We start from the raw sequence: 18,178 nt of genomic DNA, 5'->3' as shown, positions 1-18,178 counted from the left end.
GGAAACAAATCCCCTGGGACACATTTACTGTGGACATCTACGCCTCCGAGTTTCCAATGTAGCTTCCTACAGTTAAGGTAGCTCTGTTGAACAGGAACTAGGGTCACACAGTGTAGATAGTTGCCTTGGCTCTTTTCACTCCACTAGAGGCCAGAGTGAAGTCTGAGGAAATGATGAGCTACATTTAAATGGGGTCCAAGTCTTCTAGGCCATCAAGAACTTTAGATATTCAAGATGGTACGGCATTTTCATTTTCCCAGAGAGCTGCCCTTAACTCTTGTTAGAGAGTTCAAAAGAGGGACTTGTCTTCTCGCTGCTCTGTGCACCTCCGTAGCCCTCTGTCCCTTGCTGGGTTTGATTGGGTTTTGATTTTTTTTTTTTTTTTTTAATTTTCAGAATGCTCTTTGCTGAGCATGCCCCAGATAAAGCCCGGAAATGGGTGGTGTCAGTGGTTCTGGCCACAGGAATCTTCCCTTCATTTCCTGCAGGGGACCTTCATGAATGCCTGGTTTTGGGGGGCTGAGGCACCTTGCTCACAAGCCAGAAACAGAGTCTGACATTTAGTAACTTCTGCAGTAAATCCCCTCTGAAAGGCAGAGCTAACTCCAAAAAACAGCTTTCTGTGGGACGAGCAAAGCTCACATCAAGAATGCCTATTTTTGTGGCTAGTGGTTGAAAGACGTAGGAACAGGAGGTGAGAGTGGCCAGTGTTCTTTTCTCTCCTCTTTTCCAATTCTGCACCTACAGGTTCAAAACCAGAACAAACCAATGAAAACTACTTGCTTTAATTTAAAATGGCTCCAGTGACATCCTCAGCCTTGCCCTCTTCTTTGGGGATGCTGAGGAGCCTGGAGAGTAACAGGGGAGGGTCAGGATGACCTATAGGCCTAGGGTTAGTGTGTAGGCAGAGCAGCCTCTGTGCCGTGTGCGATGACGTGTGATGACATGCTTGTGTTGTCCCCGAAATGGATGCTGTGAAATGTGAGACAGGAACAACCCCATTTGGGATGCTTATTCGGAGACAGTTCCTACAGGGAGGATGGCTGAGCTGGGAGGTGGCCCCTGGATAGCAGCTATGGCTACACAATTCTGCTGTCCCCAGTTTCAGTGAGCACACTTTGTTCCTTCACAGGGGTTGTCATTCCTGTGAGACTCCAGGCCACATGACCACAGCAGAGTTGAGTGGTTTTTTTGGGCCCAGGGAGTGGCCATCCAGGGAGTGGCCATCCATACCACGTGGAAGAGACCAAAGGAAAGGAGGCCTGGCAGGCCCCGTGAGGGGAAATGGAAGGAAGTAACTTATTCTTATGTTGACCTGAGCTTGTTTTTACTTGCTGACGTTCGTGCTTTCATCCCTCTTCTGCAGGGATGACCAGGCTTCTTGAGGGACAAGACAAACAGTATTTTTGAAGGAATGTCTGCACTCCATCCCCAGTACTGGGAGAAACACAGGTTTTCCTAGAAGGAACCTGGGGTTGGGATTGTGGTGGGGCAGGCCTGCTCAGAAGCTTGTCTTCAAGATGTTTGCCTTCTGCATGCTCTTTAGCAAGGGAGATGATATTTCTCCTACTTATAGGGTTGTAAAAATAAAAGAAGAAATAGAGCATAGATCTGAAAATTAAGCCACATAAAACCAACGGGCCCAACAGCTTCTCTTTTGAATGATTACTTTTTAGTCAGGGTCTTAGAAATGTTCAGGGCTAGCATGAAAGTCGTTTTGTGGAACAAACAAGTCTAGAACTCAGAGAGAGCCCCTCACCTCTGACTCTCCCTCTCAAGTGAGGCTAAGGAATCAAATAGTCTCTGTTCAGGTATGAGTGACCTGTTAGCCGAGCACCTCACACTGCCCTTTCTGGTCTCTGAGACACTCCAAGGATTTGTCAGATTTCTAGGTAGAAATGTGTTTCTCTGTTCTGAATGGATAAGAAGTGAGGTTGGGTAGTAAAACCTTAAGGTTAACCATGAACTGACCTACTTCTTCCTGGGAGACTGACGGTATGCACTGAAAGTTCCATAATCTCCCAGACAGCACCGCCAGCTGGAATCAAGGGTTCGAACCCATGAATCCACGGGGTACATTTTACGTCGAAATCACAATGCTTCTATGGCTACACATATTAGCTCTATATTTAACTCATTCATATTGAGATGTGGATATTAGCCCTCTTGTTCAGTCAAGGATCATAAGGCTAAGGCAGTTTCTTGAAGATCACATGGGGAGGGGAGGGAGAGAAGTGAAGAGAGAGAGAGAGGGAGGGAGGGAGGGAGAGAGGGAGGAAGGGAGAGAGAACGAACAACTTGCATTTCCATGTTCTGTCTACCTCATCTACTGCAAGTATGGAGTGGGAGGAAAGGAAGGAGATAATGCCTCTTTACTCTTTGGGAGTAAACATTTAAGAGTCCTGAGTGCTCAGCCTGGCAGTCTTTTAACCTGTGTAAGTATCTTTTTTTGTTTGTTTTTGTTTTTTTGTTTTTAAGAGAGTCAACTTGATCTGGCTTTTAAAAGAGACTTTGGTATAAGACTCACTCGTATAAGGTCGGCATTCTGTGGATGTGGTAGCTGACCCAACAAAAGTGACTTGGCTTACCTACTCCAGAGAAGTTCCATAGCTTCTCCTCTGCAAAAGGGCAGCTCTACGCTGTGAGCTGGAGGCAAGTCTAAAGTTAGAACTACCCCATTCAGCCTTCTGCTTTCATAGTCCAGTCTTGCTTTCCTTTAGCTTCTTGCGAATGATCACAAAGTAATATGTTTGTCTTCTTTCTTTTCTTTGTCTTTTGCTCTCTACATTCTTCGTATAAAAAGGGGACAATTTTAAACTTTTTTTTTTTTGTCTCAGAGGGTTTGTTAGAGAATTCTCTTGTCACCCAAGGTAGAGAACCATTTCATATAAGAGAAAATTCTGAACTGAAAATTTTGAGGCTGATGACCATGCGTACCATGATGACTTAAGTTACAGTAGTATGTGTGAGCTGGGTTTTGGTCTGTGACATCTTCTCATATGTGTGAGCTGGGTTTTGATCTTTTCATACTTGTTCCTGAAAGAAGAAGCTGAGGGAAGAAAAGATGGTGGCCTGGTATTCTTCAGACTGGGGAAGTCACTGACATCCTTGAGTTAGACGCAAGAAGCTTGCTGCACAGAAGACAGTGGGGTTCTTTGTACTTTTCTTGGTAAATGCTCACTGAGGCTCTCAGAATACCAAATAAAACCAGCTTCTATTACTCCAGAGTAGATGTGTCTTGCCCTCAGGCATCTAAAACGGTGGTTTATGTCAGTACTGTCTTCTAATTGACTGACATACTTCTGAAATGTTCTACCCTACTGGGCTTCCATGATCAAGGCTGAATTGGTGATTTTTGGAAAGGAAAATGGGACACATTTCTTCTGTAGTCTAAGTGTTTGAATGGTTGGCCCTTAAGTACAAAGAGTCTCCGGAAGGAAGCAAGTTCCAGAGGAGCAGCAGAATCACTGAGGAGGAAACAAGAGCTCAGCAGGGCCCCTAGCTCCAATCCTCACCTAAGCCCTTGAAAACTCAATTAGTGAAGTGCTTGCCCAGAATCTGTCAGGCAGGTTGTAACCAGAGACTGTTAATGGCTCACTTCTTTAGTTATCAAAATGTCACTTCATATTAAATGAATGAACTCCAAGTACCTATATGCTAATTGGATTTATTTCTTCCATGTTGGCTATGATCATTATCATACCGAGGTTGTACTTTATTGAATGACTACAGATTTTTTTTTTTCCCTGCCAGTTAGGACAACATTGAAACCATTCTTTGCTGGGGTAGTGGAACTTGTAGCTGATTATTATAGTTGGAGCCCAGCTAGAAGGTTGAAGACTTAGTGAGGCTTACTGCAAACTTCCTTACATTCACACTAAAGCTGTTGTAAGTTTGTCTCTGTCAGATACAGCTAAATTGGTTGTAATACAGATGAGGGGTCTGACCTTGGTTTTGAACCTGAGGGAAAATAGTGAAGTATCTTCATGTAAAGCAGAGGCCCGATCAGAAGTTGGAGTCTACATAATGCTTCTCTCTCTCCTTTAACCTGGATGAAAACAGCTCATTTCAGTGCTGTGTCCAGAAGGTTATAACCCTTTGGAAGGGTGTGGTGTGTGTGGTTTTCCCTTCCACTATGGTGTGTACCAGGATCCCTGTTTAAGGGGAACATAAAGGGTGATCAAGAAAGCAGGTTTTTGATAAGAGCTGAGATTTCTACATCTTAATCTGAAAGCAGCCAGGAGGAGGGTCTCTCTCACACTGGGTGGAGCTTGAGCATAGGACCTCAAAGTCTACCCTTATAGTGATACACTTCCTTCAACTAGGCCACGGCTCCTAGTAATGCCACTTTCCATGGGCCAATCATATTTAAACCACCACACCAAGTTAACTGGCACCATAATTTTCAGCTATCTAGCCACTCGAACGGAGAGGAGAAAACTGTATTTAGAAGCTGCCCCATTTAAGATATTTTGTTTTAGCATCTTCACCTTGGCTTTGCAGATCAGGAGAGCTGGTGGAACTAAGCCCTGTGCAATGGTTCATGGCCAGATAGCACTAGCTTCCTGTACCCAGACAAATGGATCAGTGAGAAAGGAGGTTCTGCCTTTAGAAAGCATACCCCTGCAAGCTTACAGGTCATTCAGCTCGGAACTCTCAGATAGTACTCCCCAAGGAACTGGAGCTGTGCTATGTTTTATATTTCACTACAGCTTCTTCTCGGCATGCTGGTTGCTGCCTTGACATTATGCCTAAAGCTAAAGTAAGATGTTTCATGTGAACAGAAAGCCCTAATTTCTAATGAACCCCACCAATTTCAAATGAACCAAGTTACCACCAGCCTCCTCGCAGGTCTCTTTTCCATTTTAGTGTTGATGTGTTTGCTGTACAATGCACAGACACTTCTAAGAACATTTTATAGGAGTCTGTTCAAGGTCCCAGGTAATGAGAAGCCCGGCAGAGGTGAGGTAGAGGGGGATGTGAGCTCCCGGGAATAGATGAAGGTGATCTTATTTCTCTAAGACTCTGACCATTATCTTTACTTCCTCCAAGAAATGGTTCTGACCTAGAGCTCCCCAAATGCACTTTTTGGCTAACTTTCATGTTTGCTTTTCATTTCATTCATTTTAGAGAACAAGCAGATAGACATTTCCTGATTCAATTAATTCAGCAGAAATTCAGTGCACAGCTGGTTTGTCTTCCCTGTTGGATGCTGAGGGGGGGTTGGGGGCGGAGATGAAAGGCCAAGCACTGTCCTCAAGAAGTATACCATCACCTGGAGGACCTTCTGACTGAATGGGAAGAGGGCCAGTGCTTTGTAACCTATTAAAATATTAGCCTCATCAAAAACATTGCTTCTCTGCCTCTACAGCATTTTTTAAAAATTAGAATTATGGTGAGCTTTATACTTGTCATGGTTTTGTAGTGAAATTTGACTAACTCTGAATCTCAGACAAGGGGCTTGGCTTAATTTTTCTTAGTAACTCTCTCCAAATAGCTGTCTTAGCTATTTAATTTGATTGCATTGATCTGATTTCTCAGCAGTGGGTTGGTTGCCTTTACTTTCAGCCTAAATTATTTGGGAAACCTGATGTTTTCCCACTTGCCTATCCTGGTGTCAGGTAGCTTGCTGTGGGCTGCATTCACTGGCCTGGAAGAGTCTTATTCAGAATGTTGACTTGGCTTGGCATAGCCTTTTGAGGAATAAATGTTTAATGGGAATGCTTGCCTTAAAAAAAAATCTTCTCTGGACTGTTGGCTTTACCTGACATATTATATTTTTATTGAGTTAAATAAGGCTCACTAATAGGCCTCATTCTGGAGAACACAACATGGCCTCTGTGGTTGAGAATCATTATGAAAATGAAAGTCTAGTTGGATATTCAAAACATTCTAGATGTACTAGTGCATTCCTTCTCAGTATATGTAAAAGCAGCTACACTGACCACGAATTTCTTTAGTTGTTTTCCTCAGAGGATCGGAGGAAGAGTGTAAAGAAACCCAGTGAGAAAGACTCCTTAGAATGTTAAAGGCAACAGAAATTCAGTGTGCATGCTTGACCATAGACAGCGAGCAAGACTTATGGTTCCAGCACTTGCTTTGAGCATATTGACTTTAACACTTCGGGGGTGGGGTGGGGAGATACAACGTTTGGAAATAGACGGAAGCGGGAAGCATGTTGGTTCGTGAAACCAGTAAATAATCTGTGATGTGCAGGGAGAACTTCTGTCTGCTTTGCAATCATGTAAGGCATGAAAGAGTCTGAGCACAGGAACTACAGAGAATACAAAAGGGTAAGCAGGCTTGGGTGCTAGCTGCCTTCCCCATGGCTTTGTTCCTGAATGATGATCAAGACTATGAATCAGAAAGATTTTAAGAATGTCCACCTTGAAGTATAAGGTTTTTATACTCTGTGCGCCCTTCACCCCCAATGACGAAACCAAGTTTTGGACTATTGGATATACCAACTCTTAATGCTATCAACACTTTCCTTCCTAGTTCCCTTTAATGAACGTATTGATCTTTCTGGTGGTTTTTTTTTTTTTTTTTTTTTTTTGTTTCTATGTTCATTTGTTGTTTTGAAACTAAATTTTAGTTGAATTAAGTCTTCTGCAAACCAGGAATGAAAGAATGCATAACTGCGTGTGTGTGCGGCCACCATACTTTTCTTTCAGTTAAAGCCAAGACATGTTTGTATATCCTTTGCAGTCACAAACTAGCAGTGATCGGATATTGTCTAAAGAAAACGTGTTTGTTTGTCATACAGGTCATTGAACTGGCATCTGTTTCCTCTGGTGACAGTCTTATAGCATCATGGCTTCCTTATAGCATGTGGTTGGCACAGTGGAGGTAGTGGTCACTTGGTGGTGGGCAGCCAGAGATTAGCCTACCCCTCCCAGCTTTCCCCTGCTTAAAAAAAGCACCAACAACTTATTGCTGTAGGAACTAATCATGGTCCTGTGAGAACTATATTATTCCCTTCTTTCCAATGAATTTAATTTATTAATGTAATGTATCTAAGGTGGTGAGGGTTTGCTGTTGCATGTACGTAGAAGTCAGAAGACAACTTTATGGAGTTGGTTCTCCTCTTCCACCCTTATGTGAGTTCCAGGAATTGAACTTGGGTCATGAAGATTTTGCAGCCAGCTCCTTACCTTGCCTGTTCTACATTGATACTCTCTGAGGAACACGGCTTATGGTTCAAGCAGCTGCCACCAGGCTTCTCCTTACAAAGGTGCTGTCCTCTCGCATCACATCACTGAGGACCAAGCTTCCAGAACATGAAGCTTTCTGGGACACGATGGTACCATATCCAGGCTGTACAAAGGAAATCTTAACGACCTTAAAATTAAATGTCACAATGAAGCTCAATGCTTTGTAAGCTTATTAAAGAAGACCAACAACAAAAACATTTTTAAAAAAGATGTAGAAAGCCAGTCCTCCTCACCCCCCTAAAAATGATTAGTCACCAAATATGCATCAGAAATCTGGTTTTTAATATTATCTTTAAAGGAGTTGCAGCTACGTCACAGGCTAATCCTCAGAGGTGGAGATCACTGACATTCAGTTTATTTAATGATATTTCTCAGTTAAAAAAATGAGTGAGCCTTTTCTGTTTGGTAACTCTGACAACTACTTCTTGAAATCTTTTACTTATGGATGGGCTTTGAAAATACTAATGTACTATCCAGATGACTAGGATTCAACTTATTAATGCTTTGTATTACAGAAATTACAAAAATGACTTGAAAAATTCTTAGATGAATTTATTACTAAATTGCTAGATATAGTGGCACATGAATTTAATGCTAGCACTCAGGAGGCAGGGGCAGGTGGACCTCTATGTGTTTGAAGTCAATATGGCCAACATCATCAGTTCTCAACCTTCCCAATGCTGTGACCCTTTATTTCAGTTCCTAATGTTGTGGTGATCCCCCAATCATAAAATTGTTTTCATTGCAACTTCATAACTATAATTTTTCTGTTGTAATGAATTGTAATGTAAACATCTGATATGTGACCCCTATGAGGTCATGCATCCTGTCTCAAAAAACAAAACATATATACAGATAACACACACACACACACACACACACACACACACACATACGGGTAATAAATAATAGTAAAACGAAAACTTAAAGACAAAAGTCCTTATTTGGAACAGTTTGCTAAAATAAGATAGGTTGTTTGAATAGTTCTATGTGGTGCCTGGGTAATTGTATATGTTTAGTCTTGCCCAGGGTTTCCAGTTCTTACAGCAAGCCCCCACTTCTTGGGAGTGTTCCTTGGCAGTGCAAAGGGTGTTTAAAAACTGAACGGGAGTCCAGATCAGGGTAAGGAGCTTTGGCACAGCACTGGATTGCATTCCTTCCTTGAGCAGTTCACAGAGCCCTAGTCAACAAGGAATGTAATCAAGCATACTCTACCTGTGTGCCTCTTGGCACACTCTGGGAAAGTGCTTAATACAGCTGAGGAATTAGACAGCCCGGCTTTGGAGCTTTAGCCCTTGCTGGGTAAAGGCTGGGGGTTATTAGACTCTCTACCATTTGGATTTATTATACAAACAAAAGCCCCGTTTGGCTGTGTGAGGGCTGTCTGTCCGACGGGGCTCTGGGATGGTTATTGCTGTGTTGTTCTGTGGAGCAGCATAGAGGATCAGCTGTTTTCCTCTCTGTGTCATTGCTCATGTGGATTTTACCCTGAATAGTCACACACTGGTAATTGAGAGAGAAATAGCTTTTGGATAATAAATCTCAAAAAGTAGACGTGGTCAAGAGGCCTTTTGTGTTGCTTACTTGAGGCTCTCCACTCTGGGAAAATTTCTCTATTTTTGGATATCAGCCCTTAGACATGCAACAGGTGTATAAATGATAAGAAATAGTTGATATTTCTTGTAGATCCTTTCCCTCCCTTCTTCTCTCCCCCTTCTTCCTTCCTTCTTTCCTTTCTTTCTTCCTTATTTCTTTTTCTGTTGCTGTGACCAGATGCCTGATCAAAAAAAAAAAAAAAAAAAAAAACAGGAAGGATAGAAGTAGTATAGACTGTCACAGTGTGGAGGGTGTGTCACAGGACATTGGTCATGGCATGGGCCACTTGGTCACTCTGTCTACATTCAGAAAGTCATGAGATGGAGCCCAACTTCTTATGGGATGAAGCCATCTCTATTGAAGGTGATTCTTCCCCCCCAGCTAAACCTTCCCAGAAACACCTTCAAAGACTCATTCAGATGTGTGTTTCCATGGTGATTCTAGTCAAACTGACAGTAAAGATTAAATATCCCAATATACCATGTATTGGAAATTATTGATTTTTGTCTATCTGCTACGTCAACCCCTTCCCTCTTCAATCCCATTGTCCTCTTCTGCTTTGGTTTTGAGTCGAGCACACTGTCTATTTTTGTACATGTACAAAAAAATCTATATTTCATATTATATATAATTGTATATTTTTTGATAAAGTTTTGCTTATATATTCTAGGCTGGCCCTGAACTTTCTATGCTACCAACTGTTCTCAAACTGTTGATTCTCCCAAATGCTAGGATTGTAACTATATTGTACCATGTCTGGTCACAGTTTTTATTCACTTTGTCCTATTACAATAGTAGGTCCTAGCAATGAATGAGTAAGAGAGAAATGGATGAACATTTTCCACACAGAGTGCAACTCACCATCTTTGTGTGCACATGCTATGTCCAGAACATAGTTTATCTCAGTCAAAGCTTTTGTTCCAATTATAAATACGTTAATGAAACTTTGAAGTTATAGACTGAGGATAATTAAAAGTTACTCAGAGAGAAACCAACTGTTCATTTATTTGTTTATAAAAACTCTCTCTCTCTCTCTCTCTCTGTGTGTGTGTGTTCTGCACCAGGATACAACGAAGCAGGCATATGCAGTCTTGTGTTCACAGAACCAAGAGTCTTTTTTTTTTTAAGCTCTATGTTTACCTCTTTATTGATGTGCCTTCTACTTCCCCACCCAATGTCAATCCCTTCCATCTACCCCCCAAAAAGAAGGTAGTGAAAGGAAGAGATTATTGGGATTTTGAACCCGATGGGCAGTTAGAAAGGGAATAGAAACCAAAACAATCATCCGATGTGACAGATTGACAATCAAGAAGTCTAAAGCAGAGTGGGAATGGAGGGTAAACAAGGGGAAAGAGAGATGTACAGAGGCTGTATCGGCCATTCATTACCCCTCCTGCTGAGAGGGCCTGGAGAGACAGCCTCACACAGTAAGTGCAGGTCCTGAAGAAAGGAGATGGTGTTTGAGCCCGAAGGAGGAGCTGGATGTCAAGGAGCATCACCTACCTCTCTTTGTAGAATGGAACCCCCACCTCAGGTACAGCAGCTTCATAGACTGTAGACACTTTATCACTGTAGGCAATGCATAGAAAGAAGTCTTCTTCATGGTGTTCCTGGTACAGCTGACCCATCGTGGCACTGGTGAGTGGAATGACATTGTTGACAAAGAAAAACAAGTCATCTTCAGCACGGAGATGAATTTGCTTCCTGATCAAGAAGTAGAATTGACCAACTGTAAGATCAGAAGGCACCAGGTATTTCTTTTTGTCCAGGTCCCGTGTCTGAGCTTTGGGAGCTTTTTCCACCATCACCGGGACCCAGTCTGGGTATTTCTTTCTGATTTTCTTGTCCTCAGAGCAGCACTTCTCAAATGGATGCTCCTCTTTGTACACGAACTTCATTCTCCTGAGAACCAGGCTGGACCGAGCTGGGCTGAGGGAACCAAGAGTTTTAATGATGGAGATTGGCTGAGAAAATGATTATTACTGAGATCATGCAAGGGATGCGCTTGCATTGTGAACCAACAACTGTCCTCAGAGGCTTTGGTGCTAGGAAGGGAAGAGTGATGGGCATATTGGAGGATCTGCAAGGATCTCAGAATGGCCCAGTGTATGTCAGGGTGGAGATGAGGTTTAATCCTGGGTTAGTCAGTCTAGTCTGAAGCCCCTCTAAGTCAGTAGGAATTGTTGTGGGATTTGGAGCTGCAGAGAGATGCAGTCAGTTTTATAAAGATGTTGGTGTTTTGGCCATAGCATGGAGACCACCAGATTGGAAGATGGTGACTTTTGGGCAGGTCACAGCACTGCATAAGTAGGGATAGGGCTTCAGAACATTTAGGGAGTGTAGTCATAAACACAAAGGCATTGAGTCTGACTTCAGGGATATGGGACCTGCCATGTGGATTTGTGTTGATGGTACTGAACAGACCCAACAGTACATGCTCATTTCTAGGGATAATGGTGTTGGTGGGGCCCAGGGGACCCTGTCATTCCCAGAATGAATGAATGAAGGAATGAATTAATTTCTTCTTCTCTTCCTTTTCTCTCTCCTCCCTACTTCCATCTCTTCTCCCTCTTTCCTTCTTTCCATCTTTTTACTTCTAATCTTTTTTAAAATTTTAATTAATGAATCAATCAATTAAGTTTTATTTTTGACAGTGCTGGGGTGGAACATGGGGCCCTGCACATGATAGGTCAGCTGCTACCACAGAGGTGCCTCCCTAGCACTCCAGAACCATTTTGATCCTAACTTTAGCCTTACTTCTTCAGTTTTCATTTCAAAAGGCTGAGTTATGGGAACTGTATCCAAGCCTCAATGCCTTTCCAGCTTGATATTGAAGCATTTGCTAGCACCCATGTACACTAACAATCGTGCCCACAGCGGCCCAGACGGTAGGCAGGTGGATACCCTGTCTTATCTGCAGAAAGCACCCAGCAGCTGGTGCTTTCTAGAGACCGATGTATCACTAGCCAAATAAATCTGATTTTGAGCTCAGATTATTATCTGACTTATCTGACACCCATGCCGGAATTTTCGTTTTTATTAAAATGGACAAGATTGTACAATTTACTGCATTCTCATGTGCTTTCTTTGTACCGGAGGCAAAAACACACCCCTTCCCCAGTGGAGTAATTCTTTCTGGCATTAGAATTTGGATTCTGATATTTATACACATGTATATGCATACCAGGATAAGGGTTGAATACAGTGGTCTATGTTTGTAGGGAACTTCTTGAATATGTCTGTCCAAGAAAGATAGATGCTCAGAATTTGTTATATTTTCCTTCATCAAGCACAGCTTGCGGCTCCTCTGTCTCACCACGACTCTATGTTCTTCTTGACTCCCCTCTCCCATTCCTGTTACAAAGCAGGGTTGCATTCTTTCTACTGACAGCAGGTGAGAAAAGTACTAACAACTTCATGATTACAGAGGAATTATGGAATCTTCTGAGAGAAAATGACTATTGTGCTAAAAATATCTCCGCAGAGTCTTCGCCATACGAGCAGCATAGGCAGACGCCCAGACAGCTCAACAGTCCTGAAACCTGAATTCATGCCACTTGTGGAAGGTGACATCTCAGTGTGAGAGTGGCCTGTATGTCACAGCAGCCTCACAGGGCTGGGATCTACCACACTGCAAAGAACCTCAGATCCTTTGAACCATGTACCAAGGTGGCCCAATCATGGTGAATGAGCGGTGCTATAAACTCAAGTAGGAAGGGAAAAAAGCCAGTTGTTAATTACTTACTGAGGCATGCATCCTACCTGAATGGGGAAATCTGAAATTATTTTGTCAGCATTAAGTTGAGTTTTAAATCAAAGACTATGTAATCATGCCTGCATGGAATTAAGTAGTTGCTGATAAGTAGGTACCTGGGACCATCTCCGTGGGGATAGTTTATTTTACTAAATGAGCCCACTAAATGGGCTGTTATAACTCCACATTATTTCATTGTGGTGCGAGGCTTGGGTTGTAAATGTTAAATGAATCTTCTGTTCTCTCTTACACTTGATTCCAGCTGCAAGGCTGGTTCCCCATGAGGGTTCCTTGGTAGTCGGTTCCTTGTCTCCCTGCTCTGATGAGGATGCAGCAGTCACAGGGGACAAGACTGACTTTGACTTTTGCCTAGAATAATAACTCCTTTCCTACTTTGATTGAGAGTTAGTGTCTATAAAAGAGAGCTGGTCTTGTGTGCTGGGGGCATTGTATGTCTTTTGTTAAAACAAAAATCACGGTTTGGGAGATAGTCCAGTGGATAAAACCTGTGCTGTGCGAGTGTGCAGACTGTACTTCTGACTCAGAACTCATGAAAAATCTAGACAGGTATCTCACAGCATTCCCACCACTCAGGAGGTTAGGGCAAGGGAGTCCTAAGATGCTTCATCTCAACCTCTGGCCTCCATACTCACGAATATGTGTAAACACCCATCCATGTCAGCATGTACACCCATAAGCATGCACTACACACACACACACACACACACACACACACACACACACACACACACACATGCAAAAACAAAAATAAGAATATCAAGAAACAAGAAATTTTTCTCTTCTGCTGTCTTATCAGTAGAGGTTGTTTACTTGAGAGGATTTAGAATCACCGTGGAAACACATTTGTGGATGTGTCTATAAGGGTATTTCCAGAAAGTTTTAATGGGGGAAGGAACTTATCCTTGAATGTAGGTGGCACCTTCCATGGGCTGGAGTTCTGGGCTGTGTGCAAAAGAGAAAGGGGGTTGGGCTTGCCACTGGCTTCTTCATGACTGTGGATATGACGTTTCCCCAGTTTCTTCCTCTTGACTTCTGGACCTTGAGCTGAGCAGCAGAGTAAACTTTGTTTAAGTTACTCTTCTCTGGTATTTTGTTACCACTGTGCAGGGATATTCAGAGTTTTTAGTGTAGGATGCAGCACTCACAGAGAGCCCTAGATGATGATTGTGGAACATACCCAGGAACAACAATGTCATTAATATTATAGAATTGCAAACAAGCTGTCCTGACTTAGGGATAGATGTGTACTGAGCAGAGGCAGGGCACTTTGCCTGGGACAGAAGAAGAAAGGCAATCTTCCCAGGGATAGGAGAGTTGGCCTCAGGGTAAGATTAATTGAGGCGCTCACAGAAAATGGAAATGTTTGTAGAAAAGTTGTGGAATGTAGAAAGGGTGCCTGAAAGGAGTTGGAAGGGTCTGATTTGGAGTGGTTCATCCAGTGGAGGCTAGACCACAATGAATGGTCTTGCTGGATGCATGGCTGTAGGCTTGGATTTGGGCTTTTACTGGTTCTGCACCCCGCCTTGTGTTCTCTAGCTCCGCGATTTCTGGTTTGCTTGCCCAGCTTCATGCATATGTTGGTCACATTACTCTAGCTGAGCATGCAAACACCTTCTTCAACCTTACCCTCACATGCAGCAAATGTGAATATGTTTCCTAGTGAAAAACTTAGGACACAACCCAGCTCCTAAAATCTCCCTTCTCTGTGGTGGTAAATTTCTGTAATCTTACAACCATATTGACAGAGGCAGGAAGATTTAAAGTTTGAGGATAATCTAAGCTACATAGTGAGACCTGTTCTCCCAAGACAAATGTCCAGGCAATGAAAATCCCCACTTTTCCCTACTTACCTTGTGTATCAGACGCAGATGGAGGAGGAGAACAGGGAAAGGAGATTAGAGCCCAGACACGAGGAGCCACTCTCAAGCAGATGCCAAGCAAGTCGTGTCCTGGACAGCAGCCAAGAGATTGGAATTTTAGGCTGATTCAGACAGTGACTTGTGGGCAAGGAAGGCAATGAAATGATGCTGGCAGCAGGAATGTCATGGAAGTAACATTCCATGAGGACTGTAGGTCTTGTGGAGGGATGCCAGGGACAGACAGACCAAGAGACTGACAGCAGAGGAGGGTCTCGAGCCTATGATAATGGGAGGGAGCAAAACCGAGACTCATTTTTATGCTTTTGTAGACTAGTCATAAAATTTTGTGTGTGTGTGTGTGTGTGTGTGTGTGTGTGTGTGTGTGTGTGTGTGTGTGTTGCTGAGGATCAAACACAGCACACATGAGGCAGAACTCCCTATCACAGAGCTGTAGTTCAGTCCTGTCTCCTCTCCTCTCACTGTCCCAATACCATTAACATTCTTAAAAGCACAGGACTCGTACTTCCTGCAGAAGATTGGATTGGATGCCCTGAAAGGTTGTTTGAAGGCCCAAGATTTCATTTCACGCTAAAAGAAGAAAATAAGAGCAGCGCCTTAATGCAGGGTCATGACGACAGCTGCTCTTTAGCCTTCAGCTCTCTGCTCTTTATTTTTTTTTATTTATTTTTAAGAACTTTGCCAGATTTTCAGGTACATTTTCATTATCTGACCTGGGGGATTCAGAACTGTGCTGCCTGGAGGGTAGGCCATCCATTACAGACTGGCACAAGTATCTTTACGTTTTACATTTCATTTTAGTGAAATCTTTGTGATTCTTTTCTCAGAAATAATTAACGCTAAGTTAAGCTTCTGCCGTAGTTCTTCATACAGAAGGGCTATGTGACTATTCCAGGAGTATGTTCCGACTCTCATTTCCCTCACTGTCTGTCTGTCTGTCTGTCTATCAGTCTGTCTGTCCATCCATCCATCCATGCATCCACCCACCCACCCACCCACCTACCCATCCATATATCCATGCATGCATACATCCATCCATTCATCCATGTTAGTCCTAATTTTTATTATTTACTGACTTGACTGTGTATGTGTGTGTGTGTGTGTGTGTGTGTGTTCACTTGTGCATTCATAAACAGTTGTACATGCCACATTGCACATGTATGTGATGGCCACAGGGCAACCTTTCAAGGCTGGGGGTTGTTCCTTTCTGTTCATGTTGTTTTGAGACAGGGTCTTCCGTGTTTCCGTCATGCTTTGGATGGTAGGTTAGCTGTCCAAGGAGCTTTTGGATAGTTTTCTGTCTACACCTTTGATTTTCCATGTGAGTGCTGTGATTACAGGTGGGTGCATCCATCGGGCTTTTGTGTGGTTCTTGAGGATGGAATAAGGCAGTCAGGTTTGCATGAGAGGTCACCACCCCTTGAGGCCTTTCCTGGCTACTTATTTAAAATCAGCCCCGTGCTGTAGGTGTTGCAAAACTTTTCTTTTTGTAGGTGTAGAATCTGAGATTTAAAGGTTAAAGCCAGTTAATGGCTATCATTGAGCTAAGCTGTGTGGGTGAGGTTCAAAAATATAGGTCCTTTTAAAGTCTTGACAACCTCAAAGGGCAGTTTAGTGATAGCTGGGTTTATGGTATGTTCCCCCACCCCTGCCAAGATGAGACTGGCCTGACCTTATTGTCGATGCACAGTAGCAAGTCATATGATGATAAAAAAAAAGAAGAAAAAAAATCAAAGGAGCCAAAGTCCATCCTCCTTGTCATTTTAAATTGTGACCATCCCTTGCTGATGCCTGTTAGAAGTGGCATTTATTTATTTTTTTATTGGTTATTTTATTTATTTACATTTAAAATGTTATCTGCCGTCCCAGTTTTTCCCCCACAAACCCCCATCCCCACTTTCCCTCTCCCTCTATGAGGGAGATTCCCAGGACCCAACACGGATGGCATTTATTTCCTAAGCTCTTCTGTGATAGTCAAGTTTTGCCTTTTATCGTTGGCTCTTTCCTTTCCCTTTCCCTTTCCCTCATATCTTATTTTCATGTTTCCCATTTTCTGGCTCATGTGTTCTTTTCCTTTCAAAACGTTCCAGTGTATCTCTTTGGGAGGAGTTTCAGGTACGTGCTTCAATTATTTATTGCACTGACTGCTTTGGCATCGACTTCCCCAGGAGAGTGCCAGCCACAATTATTAACAACAGTGAGCAACTGATCTGAGGACAAAGCTTAGGAAGATTTCTTTTTTTAAAAAAAGCAAGCTTTTAATGTAAACATGATACCCATTCTGGTATGCCTGTATCCCAGGCCACCCCCAAATAATTTTGTCCTGAGCCATAGAAAAGCTGGCTTTTTAAATTTATTTACTTGTCATTTCTGCTGGGATGGAGGATAGAGAGACAGCCCAGTGGATAGAGTACCTGCTGGACAAGCATTAGGACCTGAGTTTGGATCCCCAGCTCCCATGTAAAAGTGTGAGAGTTAGTGTTGTACACTGTACATTGTAGCACCGAGATGCTGGGAGGGGAGACAGATGTATCCTTGGAGCTCCTGGTCAGCCATGGAAGCCAAATTAGTGAGTTCAGTAAGAGGCCCTGTCTCAAAGAATAAAGAAGAGCCCAGTAGAGAAAGACACCACCCATGCCAGTCTAAGGCCTGCGTGTGCACGCACATACACTCCACACATAGACACACATGGTCATTTCCACCGGCACATATCCCAAGGGCAGCATTGCCAGATGTGGGTGGGAGGTCACACATCGTACAGCTTGAGAGTACCACTTACCTTTCTGTACAGTTGTATGGAGAAGTCTGTGTACCCCGAGTTGAAGACACACAGTTGATTCTCACTTGCAGTAGCAAATACTTAGCAGATACTGAACTGATGTATTTCTTCCTAGCCTGGGGGGACTTCTGATCTCATACTCGTAATTGATCGATACCCAGGCTCTTTTTTATGTACTTTGCTTAATGGCATCTTGTTTACTATGCATACGTCGCTGTTGCGCTCCTGCTGAACTCATGAGCAGCAGCACTCCGGCTCACGCCTGAATGAAGGACATCTCACATACACTTTCTCTAGAAGATACCCCCTGCCTATTGTGCTTGGGAACACTACATAGCTCTTAACTGCTGTGCCTGGGGTGACTTCAAATGACACCAAACACAGAAAGTAGAAGGACACGGCATTTCAAGACTCTGCGAGGGCTAAAGCAGGAAGTCCTGGTGCTGCCTGGTTTGCCTCCTCGGGAACATGTGTGAATTTGGGGGACTTGGTTTCCCCCACCCTGCACGCACAGAGGAGTGCTACAAAAGGGGTTATTGATATTGATTTGAGGCTTCAAGTACATTTTAGGTTATAGATGAATCTGTAAGTATGGAATGAAGAAATAATGAGGATCGGCTGTACTTTTTTTAAGATGAGAATTGGGGGTGTTAGGGGGATATGACTGGGCTCCAGAACTGGAGCCCCTTCACAAAGGGACGGCTCCTCTCATCTCTCCAGCCCTGTTGATGAAGAAGCTCAACCGTGTGACAGGACTTGGGGAGGGTCACAGGGAGTTAGTCACAGTGGACCTTTGAGCTGGGAACCTTTTGACACTATGCTGTCCTGCTCTCTGTGTTACTGGGGGACTTGACACAGGGCCAGCTGGGGCTGTTCTACTGAATTCACTGGCTCCTCTTGGCAGGACTTCTTACCCTGTCTGCCTAATTCCTCAACC

The 18,178-nt window shown here is 43.2% G+C and overlaps 2 protein-coding genes across 2 annotated transcripts in view; one reads left to right on the top strand and one right to left on the bottom strand.

Moving 5' to 3' along the window:
* The window catches only part of FRAS1 (Fraser extracellular matrix complex subunit 1), a gene marked incomplete at its 3' end in the record, with an annotated part of 385,808 nt that overhangs the window by 38,691 nt on the left and 328,939 nt on the right, over window positions 1-18,178 (top strand). The window lies entirely within an intron of this gene.
* Window positions 7,201-10,708, bottom strand: LOC308427064 (gamma-aminobutyric acid receptor-associated protein-like; the record flags this gene model as incomplete). Its single annotated transcript, XM_080925099.1, has 2 exons — window positions 7,201-7,341; window positions 10,340-10,708. The coding sequence occupies 2 exons, from the start codon at window positions 10,706-10,708 to the stop codon at window positions 7,201-7,203; spliced, it is 510 nt and encodes a 169-aa protein (XP_080781225.1).

This window comes from Micromys minutus (assembly GCF_963924665.1).
Source record: "Micromys minutus genome assembly, chromosome: 11".
Classification (NCBI taxonomy): domain Eukaryota; kingdom Metazoa; phylum Chordata; class Mammalia; order Rodentia; family Muridae; genus Micromys; species Micromys minutus.
The sequence above is the reverse complement of the archived record's forward strand: the minus strand, read 5'-3'. Positions and strand labels throughout refer to the sequence as shown.